This window comes from Dipodomys spectabilis, unplaced genomic scaffold (assembly GCF_019054845.1).
Source record: "Dipodomys spectabilis isolate Male_0828 unplaced genomic scaffold, ASM1905484v1 ptg000235l, whole genome shotgun sequence".
Lineage (NCBI taxonomy): Eukaryota > Metazoa > Chordata > Mammalia > Rodentia > Heteromyidae > Dipodomys > Dipodomys spectabilis.
Genome location: NW_024870912.1, coordinates 4,024,765 through 4,050,025, shown reverse-complemented (window position 1 = coordinate 4,050,025; position 25,261 = coordinate 4,024,765). Strand labels below are relative to the sequence as shown.

Here is a 25,261-nt window from a genome sequence, read left to right as displayed (position 1 = left end):
AGCACCTGCCCTTTAAGTTTCTGAGGGGCCACTCGAGGATGCCAAGGATGCCATGGGATCAACCCCCCTTCTAATGCAGGTGTTTTCCCCCTACGCGCCATAGGTCCTGTGGATGCGGATGGTCAACAGCAACTAGTAGTACTCCCATGATATCCAAATAATGTCACCTCCACACATGTTCCTTACAAGCCTATAATGGAGTGCAGGAAGTGATTTTCACACTTGTTTTTTTTTTTCATGTATGAAGGGATTCTTTAAGTAGATTGTCAACACTGCTGGTCTAGAGCTGATATACATTTTTACTTCTGGAAACTTCGTCCCAGAGAAATGGGCTAGCAGGGTAAATCAAAAGCTGTTGTCCCCCTTTGGACTTCAAGCGGAGATACTGTCAGGACAAAGCTCTGGAACAGTGAATTCTGCTTGATCGCAGCTTCCTGAGTTACATTCTGCCTTATTTATTTCCTTAATTAAAGAAACTAGTGATGCTGTTGTCTTACCACTCTGTTAAGCTGGAGAAAGTTGTAGAAAGACAACAAAACTGCTCGCTGGATTATTTTGCTGTTTGGTCCAGTCATCCTAGGAAGCCCTGGCATTTACTCATGTGTTTACTTAGCAAGATAACCCTAAGTCTTCAGGGAAAGGCAGAACAAGGGCTCAGAAGATTAACTTAGCAGACTTGGAAAGCAGAGAAGAGGAAAAAGGATCCTGTATTTAGGCAAGGATATCACTTATTGCTTGAGAATAGGACTTTTACCTGCAGTCTGCAGAGTAGAAATGGTTGACTTTTTTTCCAGCTGTGGGGCTTGAACTCTGGGCCTGGATGCTGTTCCTGAGCTCTTCAGCTCAAGGCTAGAGCTCTAGCGCTTGAGCCTCAACACCACTTTTGTTCTGTTTATGGGGTGCTGAGGAATCGAACCTGAAGCCTCATGCATGCAAGGCAAGCACTCTATAACTGAGCCACCTTGGCAACCCCAGAAGATTGACTTTTCATGTGCTTGTGTAAGCAGAACAGAGGAGGGCTACTACAACTTTGAGACCTTTCCAAATTGTGCCCAATGATGGGACCAAGAAACTACATCTGTGCTTTGCCCCAGCAGGTAGGGGCTTGACTGGGGCTGTGCTATAAAAGCTCTTAAGCTGGGATGCACCTGGCCCTAGGTGCATGTAGCCATCTGCTAATGAAGGTCTCCCACCCTCTCAGGCACTTTATAAACACAGAGGTAGGGTCCACCTACATGTACCCACAAGACCATGGCAGACCAAAGTAGAGGTGACAGGATGATCCAGCTCAAGCCAATTAAATGGCAAACTGACCAACATCCAGGTGGAGAAGATTTTCTAGAACTGTTGAGATCTGGCAATACAGAGTGTCTGTCACAGGCAAGTAGCAGGGCTTGACAAGGGTGACCACAGATGGGACCAAGACATCTGCATGAGCTAGCCTAAGAATATTCAAGACCTGATGTACACCCTCAGCCTGTAGTTCCCTGGGGAGTCCAGAGAGCATCCTGAGAGACACTTGTTATTCAGACCTACAAATCTGCTTTGATCTCCAATCATCCTTCTACTGTGGCAATATGAGAGATGACTGGTACAGAGGCACACGATGAATTACAGCACAGCAGGAATTGTCTCCAAAGCCTGATTTGAAATTCATCGATATTGAGAAAAGGAATGTTTTTTTTTTTAAAGAGACATAATAGATTAGGTTGAATTACCAGAAACTTAATATAGAAGGGTTAATCATATAGGATATTTTTCTGTCACTTCAAACAGAGCTGCAATGATCTTTATTCACATCCATAATTAATCTATTACTTATCCATGTGTGACTGTAAATGCAAACATGTTCTCCCCATGTAGAAAAAACAAGGGAAAGAGAAGCAAATGGAAATTCCCCTTTCATCCAATCAGCTGTTTGGCATCAGCTCACATGTTTCTTTGTAATTATTCTTCCATTCCTTTCCTTACTCTCTCCCAGTCCTTCCCATGTGTCTGGCTTTTGGGATTCATGGAGGAAATGTGGCCTCTGCTCCCTGAAGCCTGGGGCTGGCAGGGGAGGTCAACATGGTTGCAAAGATTTCTTGGTGTGTGTGTGTGTGTGTGTGTGTGTGTGTGTGTGTGTGTGTGTGTGTGTGTGTGTGTGTGTGTGTGTGTGTGTGTGTGCATGGAGGAAATGTGGCCTCTGCTCCCTGAAGCCTGGGGCTGGCAGGGGAGGTCAACATGGTTGCAAAGATTTCTTGGTGTGTGTGTGTGTGTGTGTGTGTGTGTGTGTGTGTGTGTGTGTGTGTGTGTGTGTGTGTGTGTGTGTGTGTGTGTGTGTGTGTGTGTTGGTACTGAGGCTTACACTTGGGGCCTGGGTACTGTCCCTTAGCTTTCGCTCAAGGCTGGCACTCTACCATCTACCATTGAGTCACAACTCCACTTCCTTCTTGCACATGTTGTAGAGAGTAATTAGACTGCAAATGTAATGAAAAGTCCTCTCTTGTATTTCCTGGCCTAAAACAAGTTTTGAGGTTACCTGAGTCATATGTTGCTTAACAATGGAGACATATTCTGAGAAATGTGTTAGGTGATTTCATTATGGTAAGAACATCACAGAATGTACTTATACACCTGGATAGCAAGAGTGCTATAGGTACCTAGGTTAATACAGCATAATGCTCATACATAGTTACATACCTGTGAATCCTGTACCCAACACAATGATAAGTATCTGCATGCACATATAACAGATAAAGTAAAAATACTTCATGTTAGGCATAGTCCAGCTTCATTCAAATCCAAAGGGACCTATGCCATCTACGTGGTCCAAGGAGACATTGTGGCACAACACTGCCCCTGAATATTGGCTAGTTACGTGCGTGCCAGGGAGAAGTGCTCTGAAGGGTTTAGGCTTCTAACACTGACAATAGCATAGACATAAGCAGTATGAGGGAAAGATGTGACCCAAGCCTGTCTCCCCCATGGCAGATACAGCAAATCACTGACAGCTCAAGCAGAAGTCAGGAAAGAGAGGTGGTGGCCTGAGCTTAGAACAGAGAGCAGACTGCTATTCACAGTAAAGTGACAACCACTTCCAAAACTAAGGTAAGGACATGTGTATGTATGTGTGTGTGCATGCATGCGTGTGTGTGTGTGTGTGTGTGAGAGAGAGAGAGAGAGAGAGAGAGACAGAGAGAGACAGAGAGAGAGAGAGAGAGAGATAGCTACATTTAGGAAGAATAATTTATCAAATTTTGGGAATAGGAAAGTTGTCAGCAGGATTTTATCTGGCTACTCATATAAACAAATATGAGGGTGGGGAAGAGCCCTAATAAAAATGTGTATATCTGTGTATATGTAAATGTGTTTATGTATACATTTACTTGCCAGAATACTATCAGAATGAAATTTACTGAAGCAATTCAGATATGAAATTTTATACAGAAAATGTCATGAGTTGAGGTTATAAAATGTAGTACGTAGGAAGTGGAAGTGTGGATCAAGGAGAAGAACACCATCCTTGAGCAAAAAATCCATGGGAGCATGAGGCTCTGCATTCAATCCCTAGTTCTAGCACAGAAAAATGTAGGACTTCGTATTTAATTTAAAAAAATTTTAGGGCTGGGAATGTGGCTTAGTGGTAGAGTGCTTGGCTAGCATACATGAAGCTCTGGGTTTGATTCCACATAAACAGAAAAGGCTGGAAGTGGCGCTGTGGCTCAAGTGCTAGCCTTGAGCAAAAGCTCAGGGACAAATGCCCCAGGACTGACAAAAAAATTAGTTTGTTAGGAAAGGGATACACTTTCAATAGACAAAGTGGGTCATCTCTAAGGTAGGAATAAATCCTTCAGCAAGATTTAAGAATAAAGTTATATGTTTTTTTTCCCCTTGCTTTAGTCTGAGAATGTGTGTTTTCTTTTAGGCCACATTTTTCAAAAGCACCATGTAATTCAGTAGTCAATGAAGAGTTTCTTGTTAAATAGAATTGCTTAAGCAATTGTTCCTTTCCACCACTGGATATCTTTCAAGTAAGCAGGTCTGTTATCCAAGCCAGATTGAGGCATGGAATGAGGATTCTTTGAGGATTTCATAGTTTGAGTAAAATAAGTACTTCTGTGAAAGTTATCCAAAGAAGCTATCTTCTCTCCTGGGACAACTTGCCCACTATAAGCAACGAATAGATTTTGTACAGCTGAGCCTCAGGTAAAACAACATAAATATGCTTTAAGGATATGATTGATTTGCTGTGCTGGTTGATATACCAATGGCTTGTTATAAGCAATCTTGAGAACTTTTGAGAAGAGTATATTCTCTCAACATCAGAGATTATTATTGTCACATTTGATTGTTTTCAAAAGAAGGTCTATAAATAAACTGAGTGCTGTGGCTCATGCCTGTCATACTAGCTATTTAGGAGGCTGAGAGCCAAAGAATAATAGTTTGAAGCCAGCCAGGACAGGAAAGTCTCAGAGACTCTATCTGTACATTACCAGCAAAGAAAGCACAAAAACTTTAAACTCCTGTACTAGCAAAAAAATTCTATAAATTAAAGGAGAACCTGAATTTTTTTTTTGGTTTATATAATTTAAAATACCAATCACTCGAAAGTAGTGCTGTGGCTCAAGCAGTACAGCACTCGCCTTGAGCTGAAGAGCACAGGAACAGCGCCCAAGCCCAGAGTTCAAGCCCCACGACCAACAAAAATAAATAATAAAAATAAATAAATAAAAATAAAGCCTACTTAAAATACCAATCACTGACAGCACTGCCTATGGTAACTGATCACACCACACCACTCCATTCTAGATCTGCTAGGAAATGCATATATACATGTGTGAAAGCAGTAGTGGTTGGCTTTTTCCTACTGTGCACTTTCTACTGCTGTGGAGTATGTAAAGCATCAAGTTGTGTAAAGCATCTGTGTGTGTAGGTGTACTGGGTATTCATGTAAAACTCTTACCCAGAATGTAAACAATGAAAATTTTCTTCTTTTAGAATATTAGGGTTTATTTGGCCAATTTCCCTTCCTTTCAAGGATGTGAAATTCAAGCGAGCTCAGAGATAATTGGTTGGTTCAGTTCTTCACCTTCAAACTCACAGTGCCAGATTCATAGTCCCAGAGCCACCCCTCTAGTTCCTGAGGACTACAGTCCTGTCACAGGATTCCAATCCTCATACATCTGGCTGCCATCAGCTCCAGTCTTGCTTAGATCTATCCCTTCTTCATCTTCTCCCCAAGAGAGGAGAAGGCAGGCTCCTATTCCAGACTAGCCCCTTCCCCAGTCCTTCCTAAGAGTGCTTTCTCCAATTTACTTCAGTTTCTCAGCCTTCCAGTGCAGTGTCAGGGAACGCTGGTGTTCTCACGGGGTTGCCAATACAAATTTGTGGTTTGTGTTTCAGTTAAACTTATTTAAGTATGACTCTTTCTGCTTTTCCTCTGCAGACTTAGAGATAGATATCATAAGGCTCAGTGGAATATCTATACTCTGGTTCCTCTCCTATGTTTCCTTGATGGATACTCAATTACTGTTTCCTTTTTGAGATTTCTAGTTTCCCCCTTTCACACACACACACACACACACACACACACACACACACACACACACACACACACACACACACACACACACACACACACACAGTTTATAGGTTTCTAACTGCTAGACACCCTATGATTTGAGGCATTTCACTGGTGTGGCCCTATTAGTTTTTCTTCCTTTCATAGTTAAGTTTCTGACAAGTCTACACTCAGTGTTCACTGTTTCTCCCTTGATTCTCCAGACCATCTTCTGTGCTCAGTATTTGTGGTGAGTGTGTCCATTCATCCGTGCATCATTTCCAATGTACCCTTGAGAGATGCCCTTATTGTGGGGTAGCTTTTCCATTTAGAGATAAGGGATTAGCACATAAACCAATCCTGGGGAGCCCTATACTATGTCTTCGAAATGCTTCTAACAAAAACAGACACCCACCCTTCCTACCTATATAGTGTTAGCCTAATTAGTTAGCCTGCTTTCAATTATGTTTTAAATAGTCAGCCTGCTTTCAATTATATGTTTTAAAAGTTTTTTTTTGTTTTTTGTGTTTTTTTTGGTCATGGAGTTTTTTTGAATGAACTCTGGTCCTGGGCACTATCCCTCAGCTCTTCAGCTCAAGGCTAGCCCTCTACCACTTAAGCCACAGTGTCACTTCTGGTGTTTTCTGTTTATGTAGTGCTGAGGAATTGAACCCAGGGCCTCATGCATGCAAGGCTAGCACTCTACCACTGATCCACCTTCCCAGCCCTGTTTTAAAAGTTTTTCAACAGACCTTCTTGTCTTTTTTCTCTTTTCTTTTTTTCTTCCACATCTCTTACGTGAGATCACCATGCTTATCTCTTTACCTTGTTGACCCAGGAAATGAAGGAACACCCAATATAGCAAGAGATATACTTCTGAAGAGTAAGGTTAGTACATCAGAAAAAGAACAGACTCAAGACCACCCTCTGGCCTGAAGTCATCTGGAAGCCCAAATTGCTTATCCTCCCTTGGGAATAAGACTGTAGCTTTTGAAACTGTAGCTCATTTTGCCTGGCAAAATTAATAAGCCTTCCCTTCTTTTTCTTCCAAATCTTGTTTTCTCCTTGGTCTTGGGCCATAGCTCAAGTGGTGCAGCTGTTGCCTAGCAAGCGAGAGGCTTTAATTAAATTCCCAATACTGTACAAACCAACAAAAACTAAACAAAACCAACAAATCCCTGTTCTCATTATTTGTAAATTTGGCATCAATTCCAAGGCCTGAATTTTCAGTACCATCCTGAGCACAATGAGAAAAAAATTAGTGCCCATCCTCTTACCACAGTACCTGACCAGGTTGTGTGGCTGTGAGACCCACAGACTTCCCTGCCCTTACAAGCTGTTGCTTTCTTTCCATTCAGTTTGTAAGCCTTATTCTTCACATCAACATTTGGAGCACCTTGTATTCTTCCCACAAACTTCCCTTTGGCTTAAATTAAGCAAAACTGATTTCAGTTGCATACAACCAGAGTAAATTGATAGGTCATCCCTCTGAAGCTACAGAGGCCAAAAAAGGTTACCGGTGACTTTTTCTTATCAAGTCCTTGGCTGTTTTTCTGCTTTTAGGGAGCTACTGTCTCAGAAGCATCACCAGCACTGGAACATTTGGGGATTCTCTGTTGTTTACAAGCTGAAGGCCAATTCCTGATGTGGCATACCCAGCTCTCTTCGATGAGGCTTACTAGCCCTCTCCCTACTTCCCTTAACTCAGGTTCACATTTGTAACATTTCTAGAAGCTTCTGTGGTGGTCTCTGTCTGCAACACCCTTTTTTTTCCCTCTTCGCTATGTGTTCTTAGTCTATGCACTATTTGCTCAGAGAGCATGACCTGACAATCCTTTCCAGCTAGAACTCCAAGCCTGGATAAAGTACCTTTTATGAACTCCTCGGGCACTCTGAAACCTTTCTTATAGAATTTAATCACTTTGTCTGGCTTTCCACTCCTGTGCCCAGGTGTAGGCTTAATGTACCATTACAGTCCAAGCCTTTGGTGACTGTCCACATTAGATTGGTGGGTAGCATTTGTTTGTTCACTGAAGGACTCTCCTCATCTTATTTCTGACTTTCCTGTAACTCGTTGCTTTTTTTCTTATACTTTAAATCTCTGATTCCTATTACTTCTGTTCAGACCCTCAGTTATGCTTCAGTCTACTCATTATGGATTGAGTATAGTTAATCCTCCCCAGTCTTAAAGGGGTTTAATCACTAAATCTTTATGGCACGAAAAGGGTAGAAACCTAATCCCACTATGGAATTTACAGGTATGTGTCCAGTCTTTGGGAAGTGGTTAAAGTAGAGTAGGATGGAGTCCCCAACACTAAATTTGAGTGGTTTTATAAGGAGAGGGAGAGATGCAGGATTACTCAGGCACTCCTGCCATGCTGTGATAGGTCCCAGGGGACCCTGGCAAGAGCCTTTACCGCACAGCCTTGCAAAGTATGAGCTAAGACAGTGTCTGTTCTTTATAAAGGATATTTTCAGGGATTTCATGACAATAAGGAGAAAACAGATGAATACACTACCCCATCACTCAACACATATGCATAGAAACCCCATACCATACATTCATCCTCACACAACTGCTATACTCACTACCTTCCTCTTCCTAGGTAATGCTCTGTCTCTCTCCTTCGATTCACTCCTCCAAGAAGAACATGCTACAGTTGTTTCTGCCACACAGACACTATTCTACTGCCATTGGTTTCCTATCTAGCATACTACTGACCTGGCTCATAGCAGAGTCCTTGAAGTCTTATCTTTTCATCTGGATACCCCCTATCTAGCTCAAAGCTTAGCACATATTTAACTTTTCTTTTTTCCTTGTTGGTACCCTGTCACTAATAACATCCGCATCATCAACACCTTTGCTCAAACTCCCAACACCTTTTCTCAAACTTGCCTCTGATAGATCTCACTCTAACCTCTAGCCTCTGTTCATGCTTCTCTTGCCTTCCTGAACCTTCTTCAATGGTCAACCTAACTTTTTTCTTCCCTCCCTCCGTTTTTCCTTCCTCCTCTCCTTCCTTCCTTTCCCTTTCTTTTCCTTCTTCCCCTCTCTTCCACCATCCCCTTTGAGACAAGGTCTTATTCTCTTGTCTAGATTGATCCTGAACTTCAGGGCTCAAGTGATTCTCCTACCTCAGACTCTGGAGTAGCTGGGACCATAGATGAGCAAATGCACTATTGTGCACTGCCCAAACTGTTTTTCAGCAATGCTAATTAGAACATATCATTCACACCCTTCAGTGTACCTCCTATTAAGACAAACAACCAAAAACATCATCTGCTTTCTACTTCTACCTCCCTTCACAAAGGGGTTGCAGACTCTTCCCTGCCCTCAGTAAGTCCTGAGTCTCTTGAGTCTGCTCAGCTTTCACAAAGCCTCACCAGGCCACTTGTTCTCTCCTCTTTGTTTCTTACTCTCTGTTCTGTTGCTTTCCTCCCTTGTGCTTTTAAAGTGGCTACCTTTCATGCTTGGTATTACAAAGACCTTTCTCCTAGCAAAGACTATTTCCTCACTACTTCTCCAAGAAATCCTGGATTCCCATAGAGAGAATCAATCCCTGCCTAGTAAAGGCACACTTGGGCTCAGTGACTCCTTATATTCAGTTTCTATTACCCTATCTGATATGAGGACAAGGGAATTAGAAATATTTTTGTATATCTTAGTGCCATGCAGTAAATGTATCATTAAATGTCTGATTAACTTGTGCTAAGAAGGATTAGCAAGCCTAACCTTGGTTAATTTGGGAACAAGACAAATCGGGCCTCTAGGCTGATGCTTTATCTTTTTCTAGAGGGCAGCTGAGATCTTTAGGCAAAGAACACCTCAAGTGTCAGCAGACATCTTAGGGAATCATCTCTTCTGTGGCTGTGACCACAGAGTCTCGAGAAGATCCATCTGCTGCTGACCCCATAGATAATTGCCTCTTGGGGTCTTATTTCTTGGCTGTGGTGCTGAGGAAAGATGAGTGAATCATTTGCAGTGCTTGGATAGGAGCTGTCATAGGCCACTGCTGACTTCCTCGTTTACTCCTACATTTGTATTAAACTTATAGCACATTGTAAATACTTCATGCATCAAGTACCACATGATCCACAGAATTGAAGGTGTGAACTCTACCATCCCCGAAAACAGGATGCCATCCCCATTGCCCAAGTTCCAGAGAGACATCCTGAACAAGTGCTTCCATGGGCCTCCCTAGAAGCACGAAGAGTAGGTAGTTGTTTAGAGGAAAGGCTGAGAAGGTCAGCTGTGGAGAAAAAGCACAAAAGATGCTCCATTTATGCATCTGTCCTCATATTAATCCTGAAAAATAGGCAATCTACATTTGTGCTTAAGTCCCTATCCTTTTCATATGAGGACACTGGAAACCAAAGCCTGAACCAAGGGCTTCTGATCTGCGACTTACTGTAAGACAGCCTCTGGTGAATGACCTAAAAAGAGGAAAACATTTAAAGATGCATAAAAGATTTCAAGAAGAAGGGAATGAGGAGGAAAAGTGACAGAGGGAGTGAATTTGATTGAGGTACACTATACATAAATGGAAATATTGAGACCTCTTTATACAACTAGTATATGCTAATAAAAAAGAAGGAAATAGGAAAAAGGCAGTATTTTAAAGGTCATATTTCAGCAAGCAGAGGAGAGAAGGCCTTTAAATGAATACAAGTTCAATTAATCTAAGACTTCAGCTTCTCCTCACACTAGTCACCTTTCAAGCACTCAGTCAGGCTGGTGCTGACCCAGAGCCTTCCCATCACTGTAGAAGTTGGAAAGCCATGCTATGAATGAATCCATAGCACCAAGGGCAGGAGAGTGGTGGGGATATGTTTAGCAAGTGATAAATAAATCCTATGTTACGCAGATTTCTACCAGTGTAACAAAATACCTGAGACAACCAACTTGCAAGTGAACCGTGGCTCTGAGTTTTGGAGGTTTAAGGCCATGGTTTGGTGGCCCTATTGCTTTTGGGCCTGATGTGAGGCAGAGCCTCATGGTGAGAGGGGCCCACTCACCTCATAGCAGGGAAACAAGAAAGGGAAGAAAGAGCTAGGGTCCTATTATTCACTTGCAATGGATGTCTTCAGTGACTGGAAGACCTTGTAGTTCACTAGGTAATAGTTCTTTCTGGCAGAATGAAGGGTTGAATTCAGGACCCTGTACTTGCTAGGCAGGTAGTGTGTGTGTGTGTGTGTGTGTGTGTGTGTGTGTGTGTGTGTGTGTGTGTGTGTGTGTGTGTGCGTGTGTGCGCGCGTGCGCGCGCCAGTACTGGTCTTAAACTCAGAACCTTATTCTCACACTTGGTTTTTTCATTTAAGAATGGTGCTATACCTCTTGAACTATATCTCTACTTTTGGGTTTTGGGTGGTTAACTGGAGATAAGAGTCTCATGGAATTTCAACGCTCAATATGAGTTTGAACCATGGTCCTCAAATCTCAGCTTCTTAAGCATCTAGGACTATAGGCATGAGCTACCAGTGCGTGGTGGTAGGTTAGCATTTTCTAAAACATCTATTAAAGTTCCCTCCCCTCTTATGACAGGTTAACATCTTTAGTTCCCTACTACTCTTAGTTGTAAAACATTTTACCATCTGTTATCAGAACTATTCACAGTGACTCAACAATAATTTTCCTAAATGACTGTGAGACCTCATTTGGATTTTTAATGAACAGTCACATTCTAATGAGGTCTTCATAAAACTGACTAAATATGTTGAGAAATCATTAGCTTAAATTACTGGTGCAAAAATCTCCTTTGGGAGTCCTGCAGATTTGGTTCGGAGACTTCTGGCAGATGGATTAGTTCAGTGCCACGATAGGTTTTGTATCTCCACACAGGCTGTGTGAATGGGAATGCCTGGGAACAGGCAACTGGATGAAACACACAATGTCCCTCAGGTGGGTTCATTAAAGAGGGAAAACAATCATAACACATTCCAGCATTACTTAAATGCCAGGTGTGCAGCTGTCAGCAGGTGCCAGGAAAACTGACAAGGGTCCTTTTCTAGAGCCCATGAGCTGAAAGGGGATATACAGGGGTGTCAAGGAAGTTGTGGATAATGACAGGTCCTGGCAGATGTACCAGGGACCCTGCTGGATGAGAGTATCTTCTTTGTCTTCTGCACCAGGTGCTGTAAAGGGAAGGCCTCCCAGTGGCACCTACACCAGCAATTAAAGCCACCTAATGCAGAGCGCTTCAGGGCAAGCATGGGGGAAGCAGCTCTGATTTAATGAATTGACAGTGAATCTGTGTAAACAAACACATCCTTCTGTCATGCCTAATTCATGAAGGACACACCAGGAGTGGTACACATGTTAAGTAGGTAGTGGCTGCCCTTAAAAACCATGTCAGTTTGATTTCTTGGATGGTTTGTTGTTGTTTTTATGCATGAAAAATGGGGGAAGTTGCCTCTAAAGAAATGTGCAGGACTAAGAATAGGAAGCAGGCTGGATCGAGGTAAATGCCATTTTATTCCTGGAAGGACTATAACCTCTTGTCAGAACTCCCAAATCGTGCCAGACAATTCAAGAACTTATGCCATTAATGTCATTACTAATTGAAGACAGACAGATCCAAGGGATGAATGGCCACCAGGTAGAGCTTACTAGAATTTACACATATGCACACTAATCTGTAAGAATTTGGAAGGACTTTTGTTTTATAAATATGCTTAGCAGACTTAAAATTATTAAATTGTTTAAGCCTATGAACATGGCTTTGTAAGTTAACCAGAAATCTAATTACCACTCCACTTAGGCTACTTTTCTTGGCTGAACTCTCCATGGGTATTTATCCGATGCAGTAGTTACCATCATAAAAATCCAGTTACTACCCCATTTGGGACAGTCACAAGTGCCTGATGGAAGGAAGAGTGACCAATACAGCATGGCCTTTGGAAATTAAACCTGGCTCTTTGCAACATATGCTATGGCTAAGAGACAGGGGCGGTCAGTGTATTGTTATTAATTTTATGGTAATTTTACCATGTAATCTTTCAATCCTTCAAAGAAACACTATGCTGTCTACCTTTCCTTAAAGCCAAAGGGTTTACCATTTGAAAATAATGTAACCTCATAAGCTATTGAATCTAGAGAGAGTATCCTGTGGAATTTTAAGTAGGCAAAAAGCCAGGCACCAGTGGCTCATGCCTGCAATTCTAGTTACTCAGGAAGTTGTGATCTGAGGATCTTGGTTCTAAGTCAGCCTGGATAGGAAAGTCCATGAGTTACTTATCTCCAATTAACTATCAAAAAGCCAGAAGTGGAGCTGTGGCTCAAGTGACAGACCAGTAGCATTGAGCAAAAAAGCTAAAGGACAGCAACTAAGGCTCTAAGTTGACGCCCTAGTACTGGCAACACACACACACACGCACACACACATACACACACACACACACCTTCTTAAAACTTCAGTAATGCTTGTACATTTTAATATTTATTTCAAAATAAATCCTCCTGAATATGAGTTCGGATGCAAATATTTGAATCTCAGGTATGTGGTAGCTGTGGAAGCACATGAACCTTTACAATGCCACCTCCCATCCCGCCTTCTCCCCAGCGAGGATTTGTGAAATGAATGAAGGGTTGAGAAGTGAGTGAACACTTCAGGAAAATAACACAAGGACCTGAAGTGTCAGGAAGCATTTAGCCTGGCTGTGCAGCTCTGTGGCAGTAGAAGGAACATATGATAATTGGGCTGGGAGGTTATGTTGGGAGTATGCAATCTATTCTTTGCATCACTCTGTAGGCATTCCCTGAAGGAGGGAAAGGCCACTTCATTCAGCAAAGAATCTGGAATTCTGGTAGACATGACTCCCCTATCCCCGTAATTACTGCTATCATAGCAAAAGAAGGTAGTGTGTTTGTGAGTGTGTGTGTGTGTGTGTGTGAAAAACAGATAATTATGTGCAGCACTGCAGGTCTAGGATTTATTGGTGAGAAATGCGAAGTTGAACTAATATTTATTAAATCCTCATCATGGGCAGGAAGTTGTTTATCCATGTGACAAGTAGAAACTCATATGATTTATTTAAGAATCCCATAAAGCAGCTTGTTATGGAATGAATATTTTGTCTATTGTCAAATTCAAATGATGAAGCCTTAATCCTTTGTGTGGTTGAGTGTGGAGATGAAGACTGTAAGCAAGTCATTAACATTAAATAAAGTCCAATAGTTAGGGGCCTTATAAGAAGAGGCTCCAGATGATTCTCTCTATGCCAGACCATGTGAAGTTGCAAGGAGAAAGGCTGGAACACAACCGCCAAGAAAAGCCCTCTCTAGACTCTGATCTGACTTCTACCCTCCAGAGGTGTAAGACAAAGAAAGTTTTAATTCCCCCATCTGTGGCATTTTCTTATAGTAGTTGGAGTTGACTGATACAAGGCACTATTTCACCCCAACCTACAAGCAGAAGTGCCTTTTCTAGGTTGCTCAGGTAGTGAGCACCTGCCAGACCAGGCTCTAAGCCAGCTCATCTGTGCACACTCCTACTGGACTCTAGGCAGAGATAAAAATGAAAAGGAATTTGACTTTGATTCTTTAAGAACATAGAATATTGTTTTGCAAGTTTTAATGTTCTATATAAGATCTTATCTCTTGTTACTTTAGTTAGGATAGCCTTACACTAATATTCTCCAATCTTTTCTTAATGAATTCTGTTTTGATGTCTTTAAAACATTCTTAAAAAGCAATGTACAGGCAGCTCATGCCTGTGATTCTTAGCTACTCAGGAGGCTGAGATCTGAAGATCACAGTTCAAAGCCAGTCTGAGCAAGAAAGGCTGTGAGACTCTTATCTCCAATGAATCACCAGAAAACCAGAAGTGGTGCTGTGGCTCAAGTGGTAGAGCACTTGCCTTGAGCTGGAGAGTTCAGGGACAGCTCCCAGGCCCAGAGTTCAAGCCCCACGACTGACAAAAAAAAGTAAATGTTTAAATGCTTTACATTTTTTTCTTACAACTTTTTTTTTGTGCTGGTCCTGGGTTTGAACTCAGGGCCTGGGTACTGTCATTGAGCTTCTTTTGGCTTAAAGCTAGTGCTCTATTACTTAAGCCACAGCTTTATTTCCAACTTTTTGCTGCTTAAATAGACATAAATATCTCATAGACGTTTCTGCCTGGGCTGGCTTCCAGCCTTGATCATCAGATTTCAGCCTTCTGAATAGCTAGGATAGGATTAAGACATGAGCCATTAGGAGGGCTTTTCTACAACTTCTAAAGCTTTGTTTGATTTATTTGCTCCTCATTTTGGGGGTGTTTTGTGATAGAAGGATAGTACTTTGGGTAACCAAAGTACCAGCTCCCTTAAGCTCACTATTTATTATATATCTTTCCATATATAAGTCAGCATCTGGCTCTCTGTTTAGACTTAGTTGTCCGTTTCTTCCTATCAATTTGTGAAACCCATAATTTCCCTCATCCTGTACTTGTCTGATATCGACTTTATGGTTGTTCTAGCCTTAAAATAAGAGGAACAATTTTTTTCTATTCTCTTAGAATATTTTTTCACTACTTATACAATGCATTTATACTTTGAATATTCATTAAATTTTACCTTTAATACCATTCAGAAAGTTGGAATGTTCTGTTTTTTGACTAGCTAGTGCCTATAAATACATTTTGTGTGGTTCATGTAGTAAGTCTAGGTGAATTTTAAACCATACATCAATTTTTAAATAATTTAAAAATAGTTATTAGTCAGAATTTCAGTTTCTTCTAAAACCAATAATAGAAAATATATTTTCTAGAAAATCACCTACATTAGTGATATTTACATTAACCTGTGATAATAGAAGCCCTATTGTATTTCTAGTATCAGTCATAAGTGGGTTTCTTCTTTTTATTTCTGATCATCACCAGAGGTTTGTCTATTTCTTCATAAAGCCAAGTATACATTTTGTTGGATAATTTTTATTTTCCCCTATTACTGGGGTTTGTATTGAAGGCCTAGAACTCTTGTTCCATTTTCTCACTTACAACTGGTGCTCTATCACTTGAGCCATGCCTTCAGCCTGGGTTTTTGCTGAATAATTGGAGATAGAGTCTTACAGACTTTTCTACCTTTGCCTGGCTTTGGACCCTATCCCTTCAGGTCTTAGCTTTCTGAGTAGCTAGGGTTGCATGTACTTGCTATGATACCTGTCTATTTTGTTGATTTTTATTATTGGATATTTTTTTGCCTTTTACTTAATAAATTGCTGTTAATATATTAGTTATTCCCTTTGGTTTTATTCTATTCTTCTATCTTGAGTTATATTTTGGGTCTTCTTTTTTTTGTTCCCAAATATTAGTTTATACATAAAAATAAGGAAAAGGAATGAATGTTTTGACAAGCAGGTAAAGAAAATCTAAAGAGAGAAAAAGATGCATATTTAAGGAATGTAGTACTATTTATGATATAACAAGTATAATTTCAACTATGTATATGTATATATATATATTAGCATAAGAAAAGTTTTCAATTAACCTACTTCTTGGCTAGTTTGATTATAAATGGTATACTTCAAAACTGTGTATTTTTACTGTGGGTCTTATTTTCTAACAACAATGCTTAAGAAATTTTAGTTACCTTAAAAAAAATCATGCAAGTTTACTAAAGTCTGGGAATGTTCCAGTCTCTCATATAAATGCCACAGTATTTGCACAGAACATATGCAATCCTCCTGTATACTTCACATCTCCTCTAAATGACTAATAATGCTAATACAACGTAAATGCTGTGTAAATAGTTGTTGTATTGTATTGTTGAGGAAATAATGACAGAAAAAAAGTCTGCCCACATTCTATGCAGACACAATTTTTCCTTGAATGTTATCAACAGTTGGTTGAATCCATGGATATGCAACCATGATGTCGAGAGCTAGCTCAATGTGATCCTTTGGGACTTGCAGCACTTACTTATTTTCTGACTTACAGTACATGTTTTCCTTTTATCCATGATTTTGCCAAAGTGCTTTCATCTGGATCCCAAAAGCAGATGGATTAACTTCCCTGCATTTCTTCAGAGTTGGCTGGTGGTCCTTCCTCCCCTCTGTCCTTTCTCCTCCCTTAGCTTTATCCTTTATTTAATAGTCTACTCTTTGTGGACTGTGGTTGTATGAACATTGCCTAGGTCCAAGATGCTATTCCCTTCTTGATATACTTTAAAACTTAGGAGCCAAGATAAGGCCATCTATAGCTACTCAGAGTACCCCTGTCTGCTCCTAGCTACAATGTCCATCCTCTTTCATCTCTAGCCTTCACTTTACTTCTGGGCTATAGTAGTTTTCTTTACTCTTTTGAGTGCTATGCTACATACTTTTTAATACATCTATTTACATGTACATGTTATATACACAATGTAATGTATATTATTGTATTATCTAACCTTTGTAGATGTTTATGGTTTACAGGGTAGGTTAGTTTGTCATCATTGCTAGATTTGTTGTGTGGTGTGTGTGTGTGTGTGTGTGTTTGTGTGTGTATATGTGTGAACTCAAGGCCTCATGCTGGGATTTTTCACTTACAGCTGGTATTCTACTACTTGAACTCCCACCTCCACTTCTGACATTTTATTAGTTAGCTGATTTGTCTGCCTGGTTGGCTTTGACCTTGAACCTTAGCTTCTTGAATAGCAAGGATTACAGGTATGAGGTACCAGGTAGAATTTTAAGTATTTCTCACTGACTGAGAATTGTATTGTCTCTTTTATTCCTTCTTTGTACCACCTGATATCTTCTGAGAAATTTAAGCAACATCCTTTATATTGCAGTTATAGGCTGAATTCAAAGCTTGCCTGTGTTGAGGGTAAATCTCGCCATACCAATTTAAGAAGTAAAAGGATCTTCTCTTGGGTAGACCAAAACTATGAAATAGAATCTATTATAAATAAGTCAGTTGCTTCCTATGTGTTTTTCTCATCTTAAAATTTTGCTTTGGAAATAATCCTATAGCATATCACTTTTGAGATTACAATTCAGTTAAGGATTTCCTGGTTAAACAAAAATAGCATTGATCAACAGTCACTAAGATAAACTAAAGCAAGACATTAGAGAGAGATTACAACTTCTATTGCTTAGGTTAGGAGACTGAGGCACAGGGAGCTCAAATCCGAGTAACAGATGATGCTATCATGCCGACCTAAGGATTGATCCCAGCACACACAGTTTTTAGAGTTGATTTTCCTGAATTACGGAATGCAGTCGTATCTGATGTAGCGCCCATAGAGTTTTGACACCTAACAACCAGCATTCCCATTTAGAATTTTTTTTTGTACTCCATATAGTCAGATAACAACGGCTTTTAAATCTTGAGTGCTTTTCCTGACTGTTGCTATCGCAACAAATGAAAGCAATTCAGGCTATGTTTACTGATAATTTACAAGCAAGTGCAGTAAGCAATTGGAGAAGCTGGAGTAGTTAATGTTTTGTAGAGTGTACATAATCCTTCAAGAGCTTGGCTCATGCCTGACTTTCTATTACAAACTAAGCAAGGAATCAAAAGGTTCTTGCAGAGCATGGCTGACTTACCCTTCCCACTTCCACGAGGTTGGTCACCATTATTATGCTTGCTGTGTTCTCGTGCCATACCATCCGCCAGAAGTCATAGACCGTCTCTTGCATGGGCCCTGCCATAAAAACGGAAAAGACTTGGTTTCTCATTGTTACCTTTTCCCCTGGGGAATGTTTTAATTTTTACTTTACTGGTACTAGGGTTTGAACTCAGAGCCTTGTTCTTACTAGGCAGGTACTCTGCCACTTGAACCATGCCCTCAGACATTCTGGCTTTAGTTATTGTTTTAGGTAGGGTCTCAAGTTTTTGTCTGGAGCCAGACCTCCTGTGGCTCCCATCACTATGTCTAACCTGGTGGATATAGGGTCTAACTATTGTTTACCTAGGATGGTCTTGCTTCCCAAGTAGCTAGGATTAAAGATATGAGCCACCATGCCTGTATGCAACTGATTTTGTAAATAAATGTATTCATAGCCACATACAGATCTCAAACGTTTATAGATGAGTACAGCTCTTTAATGTACATGCAAAAAAGTACTCTTTCTAATTCTGCATCTATAGAAATATCAAATCCTTCAATCATGGCTGATTTTTTTTCATGTCATCAAATATCTGAATTTGAGCTCTTTTTATCCCTCTTAAACTACTACCATGAAAGAAAGTTATTTCTCCATCATTTAGCTATTTATCTCCATAATACTCAAGAGTGAAATTTTAAAAAATGGATAACATTACTCTTTCTGCTAACAATTGGCAGATATCCCAGGGAAGTGGTATAGAGAATGAAATGAGCCTCTGTAGGAAAAATGGCCTTTTCTTGTTTCTAATATTTTTCTTATTTGGTGCCATCTGTCAAATGAATCCTTTTTTTCTGTTTCATTTTCTAAAGTGTGAATAGGGTTAAGAGTTGTACTTCCTTTCACTGGACATTATGATTCTGGTAGAGTGTGGCCAGACTGGCTTCCTAACTCTTGGGAATCTGAGCTTTCAAAAGCTCTTTCTTGTATCTTTTTTTTTTTTGGTCGGTCATGGGGCTTGAACTCTGGGCCTGGGCACTGTCCCTCAGCTCTTCTGCTCAAGGCGAGTGCTCTACCACTTCAGCTACAGCACCACTTCCTCTTTCTTGTATATTGGGGGTGGGGAAAGGTAGTGGGGGATATGTATTATAAAATGCCAATGTTACTGATACCCTCAGATGCAGAAATTTAAGTTTCAAATTTCTTTTAATCCAGATTTAAGGTTAAAAAAAAAAACCAATTCTACTTCCTGTACTTGCATCCTTGAGGATATATGAATCCAAGCTGAAATGCAAGAAGAATGAATGCAACAGCAAAGATTTGATGAGTTCCATGGCACATGACACATCATACAAACATCCAGTCTGATTCAGATACAGTATTCTCTGTCACTGGTCTCCTGACATTACAGGTTCTTGGCTATGAAACCCAGATGTTTGAATTTGATATTAGCTTTTGCTTTTTTAGGGCCAGTTACTTAGTCACTGTGAGCCTTAGTGTCACTCACTGTTTATAACAGCTACACCTCTTAAGGTCATTTTGAGAGTTCTTAGAATTAATGTACATGCAAGTATTTTATACATACTAAAGCAACAGTAAGTAACCAACAAGCAATTGAAGACATTTATGGAGGACTGGACACTGAGCAATACTAACACACACATACCCTCAGGTGTCCCCTTCAGTTAGTCCCCTCCCCCATCCCTCCAGATCAATTAAGAATTGGCTCTGGTGTAATTCTTCTTGCCCATCCTCCCCGCCCAGGCACGGTGCACACTGCCCTCATTCCTCCCTTGCTGCTTCCGAGTCCACTCCTGCCCTCCTGCAAAAGTGGACTCAGTTTCCAATGCTGGTGTCCACTCCCTTTGTTAGTGAGACCATACACACCACCTCCTTTGAAGTTACCCCAGCGATGTCAGCCCATCGCCTGGCATGTGCGTGCCATCCTCCTGCAGCGGAGGCTGAAGATTTCAGTGACTTTAATCTAAGGCTACAGAGGGCCAAATAAACATCGGATTCTATCAATCATCATATTTCTAGCTTGCACAGTGGTCCATGCATTGTGTACTTAACAGCTTGTTAGTTATTCATGAGGAAAAAACTGCAGTGCAAATAGTCTTCCCAATGTGACCCTTGAGAAAGGAGGGAGGTCTTCACTGGGTACCAGGCCTATGCCACCTACTCTGAAATTTCCAGAAATTGTTCTGATGACATGGCGATCGTGGATGAGTCAGAGTTTCCTGGCACCCAGGACAGTGTGTACCCGCAGGAAGAAAAGTGAGCTCTCCTCTGTGCCCACAGGAAACTTGGAAAAATCTTATAGGCCAGGAGTCCTGTTCTTATGCACCTTACTCCATCTTAGCAGAAGACACCTCCTGTGGAGGACATGTCTCCTGGTTTATACTGTGACTTCCTCAGTGCTCATGGGATTCCAGGCATGACACGAACTCCATGAATAAAAGAGAATGAGTCTGCCAGGTGTAGGTGGTTCATGCCTGTAATCCTACCAACTCAGGAGGCTGAGATATGAGAATTTATAGTTCAAAGCCAGTCCTGGCAGGGAAATACATCAGACTCTTATCTCTAATTAATCTCTAAAAAGCTGGAGGAGAAGCTGTGACTCCACTGGGACAGTACTTGACTTCAGCAGAAAAAATTAAAGGAAAGCCCTCAAGTTCTCAGTTCAAGCCCTAGTACCAGGGACAAAAGTATTTTCATGCATTTACTGAGTGTAAACTACATTACTGCTATGATGTTATATTGAACACCATACTAAGTAGTAGAGGATATTAATGTCTGATGTTGATCTGATTCTTTCTCAACTAATACTTCCAAGATCACTTACCAAAGTTGAGAACCTAGTACTCTGACTCCTTTCCATTCCAGTTCAGGGAAAGGGGACATCTTCGCAAGGATTCTTCAAAGGAGAGGGATTATTACTTAGTCCTCAGGGTGCTCTCAGAGCACTGACATGGAACTGCTGTTCCTCACCACTAAGCAGATAGCTCTTCTGAGTCTCCCTGTTGGAGGCTTTGCTTCCAAATTTGGATCAGTCCATTACTCTGGGTGGGGAGAGCACAATCCTACTTGCCAATCACTGCCCTCCCTTAAAAAGCAGTGTTTTGTATCTACTGATTAGTCTAAACCCATCTACGAGCTCTGTGAACCAAAGAATCCCATTTCTCTCAGATTCGAAGGAACTTCACTCATTTGTCAAAGTTACTTTCCTTTTTCTCTTACACATTTCAAATTATTTTCAAAGCTGAAAAAAAATATCATGTCTCCTGTCATCAAAACAACAAACTGTACTGGAGGCTAGGGAAGAAGCAGTCTGGTCTTACACCAAGAACAATTAGTTCCTCAGATTGCAATATATGCCTCCCAAGACCACTGGAGTTTACTCAGCAGAAACACAACTCAGTTCCTAAGACAAGGAATACCAAACAGCAATGAAAACCACCTTTTCTCAAGGACTGAAGGAGGGGTTGACAGCCCAGCCTCTGATTCTCCTGGCTCCCGGCTGGAGCCACTAGGATGATCCAGGTGGTGCCTTTATTAGATGTCACACAATGAGCAAGAAGTTATTCTGGGCAGTTGTTCCCCTGTGGGACTCCAGCATTTGAAAAGCAAGCTGTAGCAATGTCAAATATTGGGCCACTACCATATTCCATTCCCTTCACAATAGTTGGTACTTATAAAACTGTGCTGAGAAGATGTGGAAAGAAAAAAGAAAAAGAAAAAAGAGAAAGGCACTAAAAAGCATAAGAGAAAGACATTCCAGGGTGGGCTTTAGTGTGTAAGATGAGTTCTTAGGTTTCATGGGATGAGAGAGATGAAAAGTTATAATTTAAAACCTGGATAGTGATGACTGTTGGTGGCTCATGCCTGTAATCCTAGCTACTCAGGAGGCTGAGTGAGGATTACGGTTCAAAGCCAGCCCAGGCAGGAAAAGTCTGTGAGAATCTTATCTCCAATAAACCACCAGAAAACCAGAAGTGGCACTGTGGCTCAAGTGGTAAGGTGCTAGCCTTGAGCTGAAGAGCTGAGCAACAGTGCCCAGGCCCAGAGTTCAAGCTCTACAACCGACAAAAACAAAAACCAAGGGCTGGGAAGGTGACTCAGTGGTAGAGCGCTTGCCTTGCATGCCTGAGGCCCTGGGTTCGATTCCTCAGCACCACGTAAGCAAAAAGAAAAAAGCCGGAAGTGGCGCTGTGGCTCAAGTGGTAGAGCGCTAGCCTTGAGCTGAAGAGCTGAGAGACAGTGCCCAGGCCCAGAGTTCAGGCCCCATGACTAGACACCCCCCGCCCCCCAAAAATAAACAAAAACAAAAACCCTGGATAGGTGTTCTTTGCACATTCAAATTTCTATCCAGCATGTTTTCCTGTCAACTAAAGCTGCCAAGAAGTCAAGGTCTTTGAGAGCAAGCACTGGCATATTTGAGGTGTGTTTGTTCCTTCCCCTTCCCCTCTCCCTTCTCTTTCTTTAGGAAAACATAAATTCCAATTGGTATTCCATCATACAATCTAACATCTTTTGAGCAATTTGTATTTTTCTAGGACCTCTTGAGGCATTTTAACTTTTAAAATCACCATGCTATGAAATAGTTCTAACTGTTCACTACCATTTTACTGAAAGGAGACTGAGGGCACAGATCACTTGAATAAGTTCTTGATAGTCATACAGGGATTGAGCTGTAAGTCTAAATCTCCACTCTCTCCTCCTCTTCCCTCTCCTCCCATCCCCTCCCCTTTCTTCTCCTTCCCCTTCCCCTCTTTTCCCTCCCCTTTCTCCTCTGCTCTCCTTTTCCCCCTTTCCCTTCCCCTTGCCCTTTCCTGACAGGATCTCACTATATATCTATAGCTGGCCTAGAAATCCTGTTCCTCCTGCCTCACCCTCCCAGATGCTGCGATTAAGAGGTGTGGTTTTGAAGCAAGCACTCTGAATCGACTCCATCACCTGGCCTCTATCTGACTGTTAAGAACAGCTTAGCAGGGTTCACCTAGATACATGGGCACTCTGTAGTTCCCACAGAGGAAAACAGAAGAAAACCCTGTTAGTCACAGGGAAACAGTTGTTAACTGGTTTTACATCAGGTCACTTCCCTTCTTTCACATCCCCACTGTGACAGAATAAAATCCAACTTTATCAGCACAGCCAGCTCCTGAACTTCCCCACTAGCCCACCTCTCTGGGGAACCCCTGGTTTTTTATTTCAGTAACTTGTGCCAGAACCAGGTTTCAACAGTGATTATCTCGACATTGTACTTCTCTGACCATCTTCCTCTCCCAGGCTACTTTGAAGTCTCTTCTGAAACCTCAACCCCCTATGTGTCAAGCAAGGCTCAGCTTAGCTAAATGAAAGCCACTTCCTACTAAGACTTATTAATTTGACATTCAGCATCACTGGTGGAGCATATGTGTTCTTATTGCATATTCTCCTCTTTTTTTTTTTTTTTTTTACGTCTGAGAGTATCTTTAGCATATTCTCTTTGTTCTGTGCATAGGGCCTCTTATTTCCCTTGACTCACTCATTCATGCAGGCTTCTTGGCCCCAGTGGGAGGGCCACCCCTGCGTACACTAGCTCAGCACTCAGCTTGAAACTGCACAATGGGCATTTTGTACCAGGCCTACAACAAAGTGCATTTCTTATGGGATGCAGAGGTGAACAGCATAAACTAGTCTCCACTTCCCAGAAGCTTGTCATTTTCTTAGCTAGAGATAAGGCAAGAACAGATGCCCTCCTCCTTCTAGTACCAGAAGGCCAGTGTCAAGGCTAAATGAAACAATAGCTTTTCTTTAGAATTCCTGTTGAAGAGAAAGAGTGGTTTTATTTATGATAGTCCATTTTAGGTTTCTTTTTTTATATTTTATTTTTTTTGTGTGAACATACTGTACAGAGGAGTTACAATTACATGGGCAAGATAATGAGTACATTTCTTATCAAGCATTGCAGCCTCCTCCTTTTTTTTACCCTTCACATCCCTTCCCAGACTCCCCCCACCCCCCTACCCAATCCTGCCCCCCCCACCAAAGTTATAAAGTTCGTTTTCGACATGACAACTTGTACTTCTCGTTGTTGCACCGGATCCACCTGTATCCTTAAACAACTTATTTTTCCCCATCTCCTCCACAAATTATATCGACATCAAATATAGTGAAAGCAGGGGTTATACTGTGGGGGAGGGACATACAAAGCAACAAGGAAATAATCTTATAAATGCATTAGAAACAAATGTATGAAAGAAAAAAACATTTAAATACATATCTAAGGGTTCATTTTCCTAACATCACATTATCTGACCTTTTCTACTTGACTCATACATATACTAGATATTGCAAATAAGGGAAACCATGGGACCTATGTTTCTTTGGGCTTGGCTTATTTCACTTAATATAATTTTTTCCAAGCCTTTCCATTTCCTAACAAATGGGGCAATGTCATTCTTTCTGATGGAGGCATAGAATTCCATTGTGTATATATACCATATTTTCTTGATCCATTCATCTACTGAGGGAAATCTGGGTTGGTTCCATATCTTAGCTATGGTAAATAATGCTGCAATAAACATAGTTATGCTGGTAGATTTAGTGTGGTCTTGTTTGTAAGCATTTGGGTAAATGCCCAAACGTGGGATTGCTGGGTCATAGGGGAGCTCTATGTGAAGTCTTTTGAGGAACCTCCATACTGCTTACCAAAGTGGTTGAACAAGTTTACACTCCCACCAACAATGAAGTAAGGTTCCCTTCTGTCCACATCCCCTCCAGCATCTGTTGTTGTTAGAGTTCTTGATTTTTGCCCTTCTAACTGGGGTGAGGTGGTATCTCAATGTTGTTTTGATTTGCATTTCTTTTATGGCTAGGGAGATTGAGCATTTCTTCATGTGCCTATTGGCCATCTTTCTTTCTTCTTCAGAGAAGTTTCTCTTTAAGTCTTTAGCCCACTTATTTATTGGGCAGTTGAAACAATAGCTTTTATTAATTAATTTTGTGCTGGTCCTGGGGCTCGAACTCAAGGCCTGGGCAGTGTTCCTGAGTTTTTTTTTTTTTTCTCAAGGCTGGCTCTCTAGCACTTGAGCCACAGCTCTACTTCTGATTAATTAATTTTGTGCTGGTCCTGGGGCTCGAACTCAAGGCCTGGGCAGTGTTCCTGAGTTTTGTTTTTTTTTTCTCAAGGCTGGCTCTCTAGCACTTGAGCCACAGCTCTACTTCTGGTT

General features: G+C 41.2%; 1 protein-coding gene across 4 annotated transcripts in view; it reads right to left on the bottom strand.

Moving 5' to 3' along the window:
• The window catches only part of Ptprm (protein tyrosine phosphatase receptor type M), an 845,793-nt gene that overhangs the window by 50,891 nt on the left and 769,641 nt on the right, over positions 1-25,261 (bottom strand). For all 4 annotated transcript variants that reach the window (XM_042699184.1, XM_042699185.1, XM_042699186.1 and 1 more), the window contains one exon: positions 18,048-18,145. In XM_042699184.1, the coding sequence (XP_042555118.1) occupies positions 18,048-18,145 (98 nt within the window). The remainder of the gene's footprint in view (positions 1-18,047; positions 18,146-25,261) is intronic.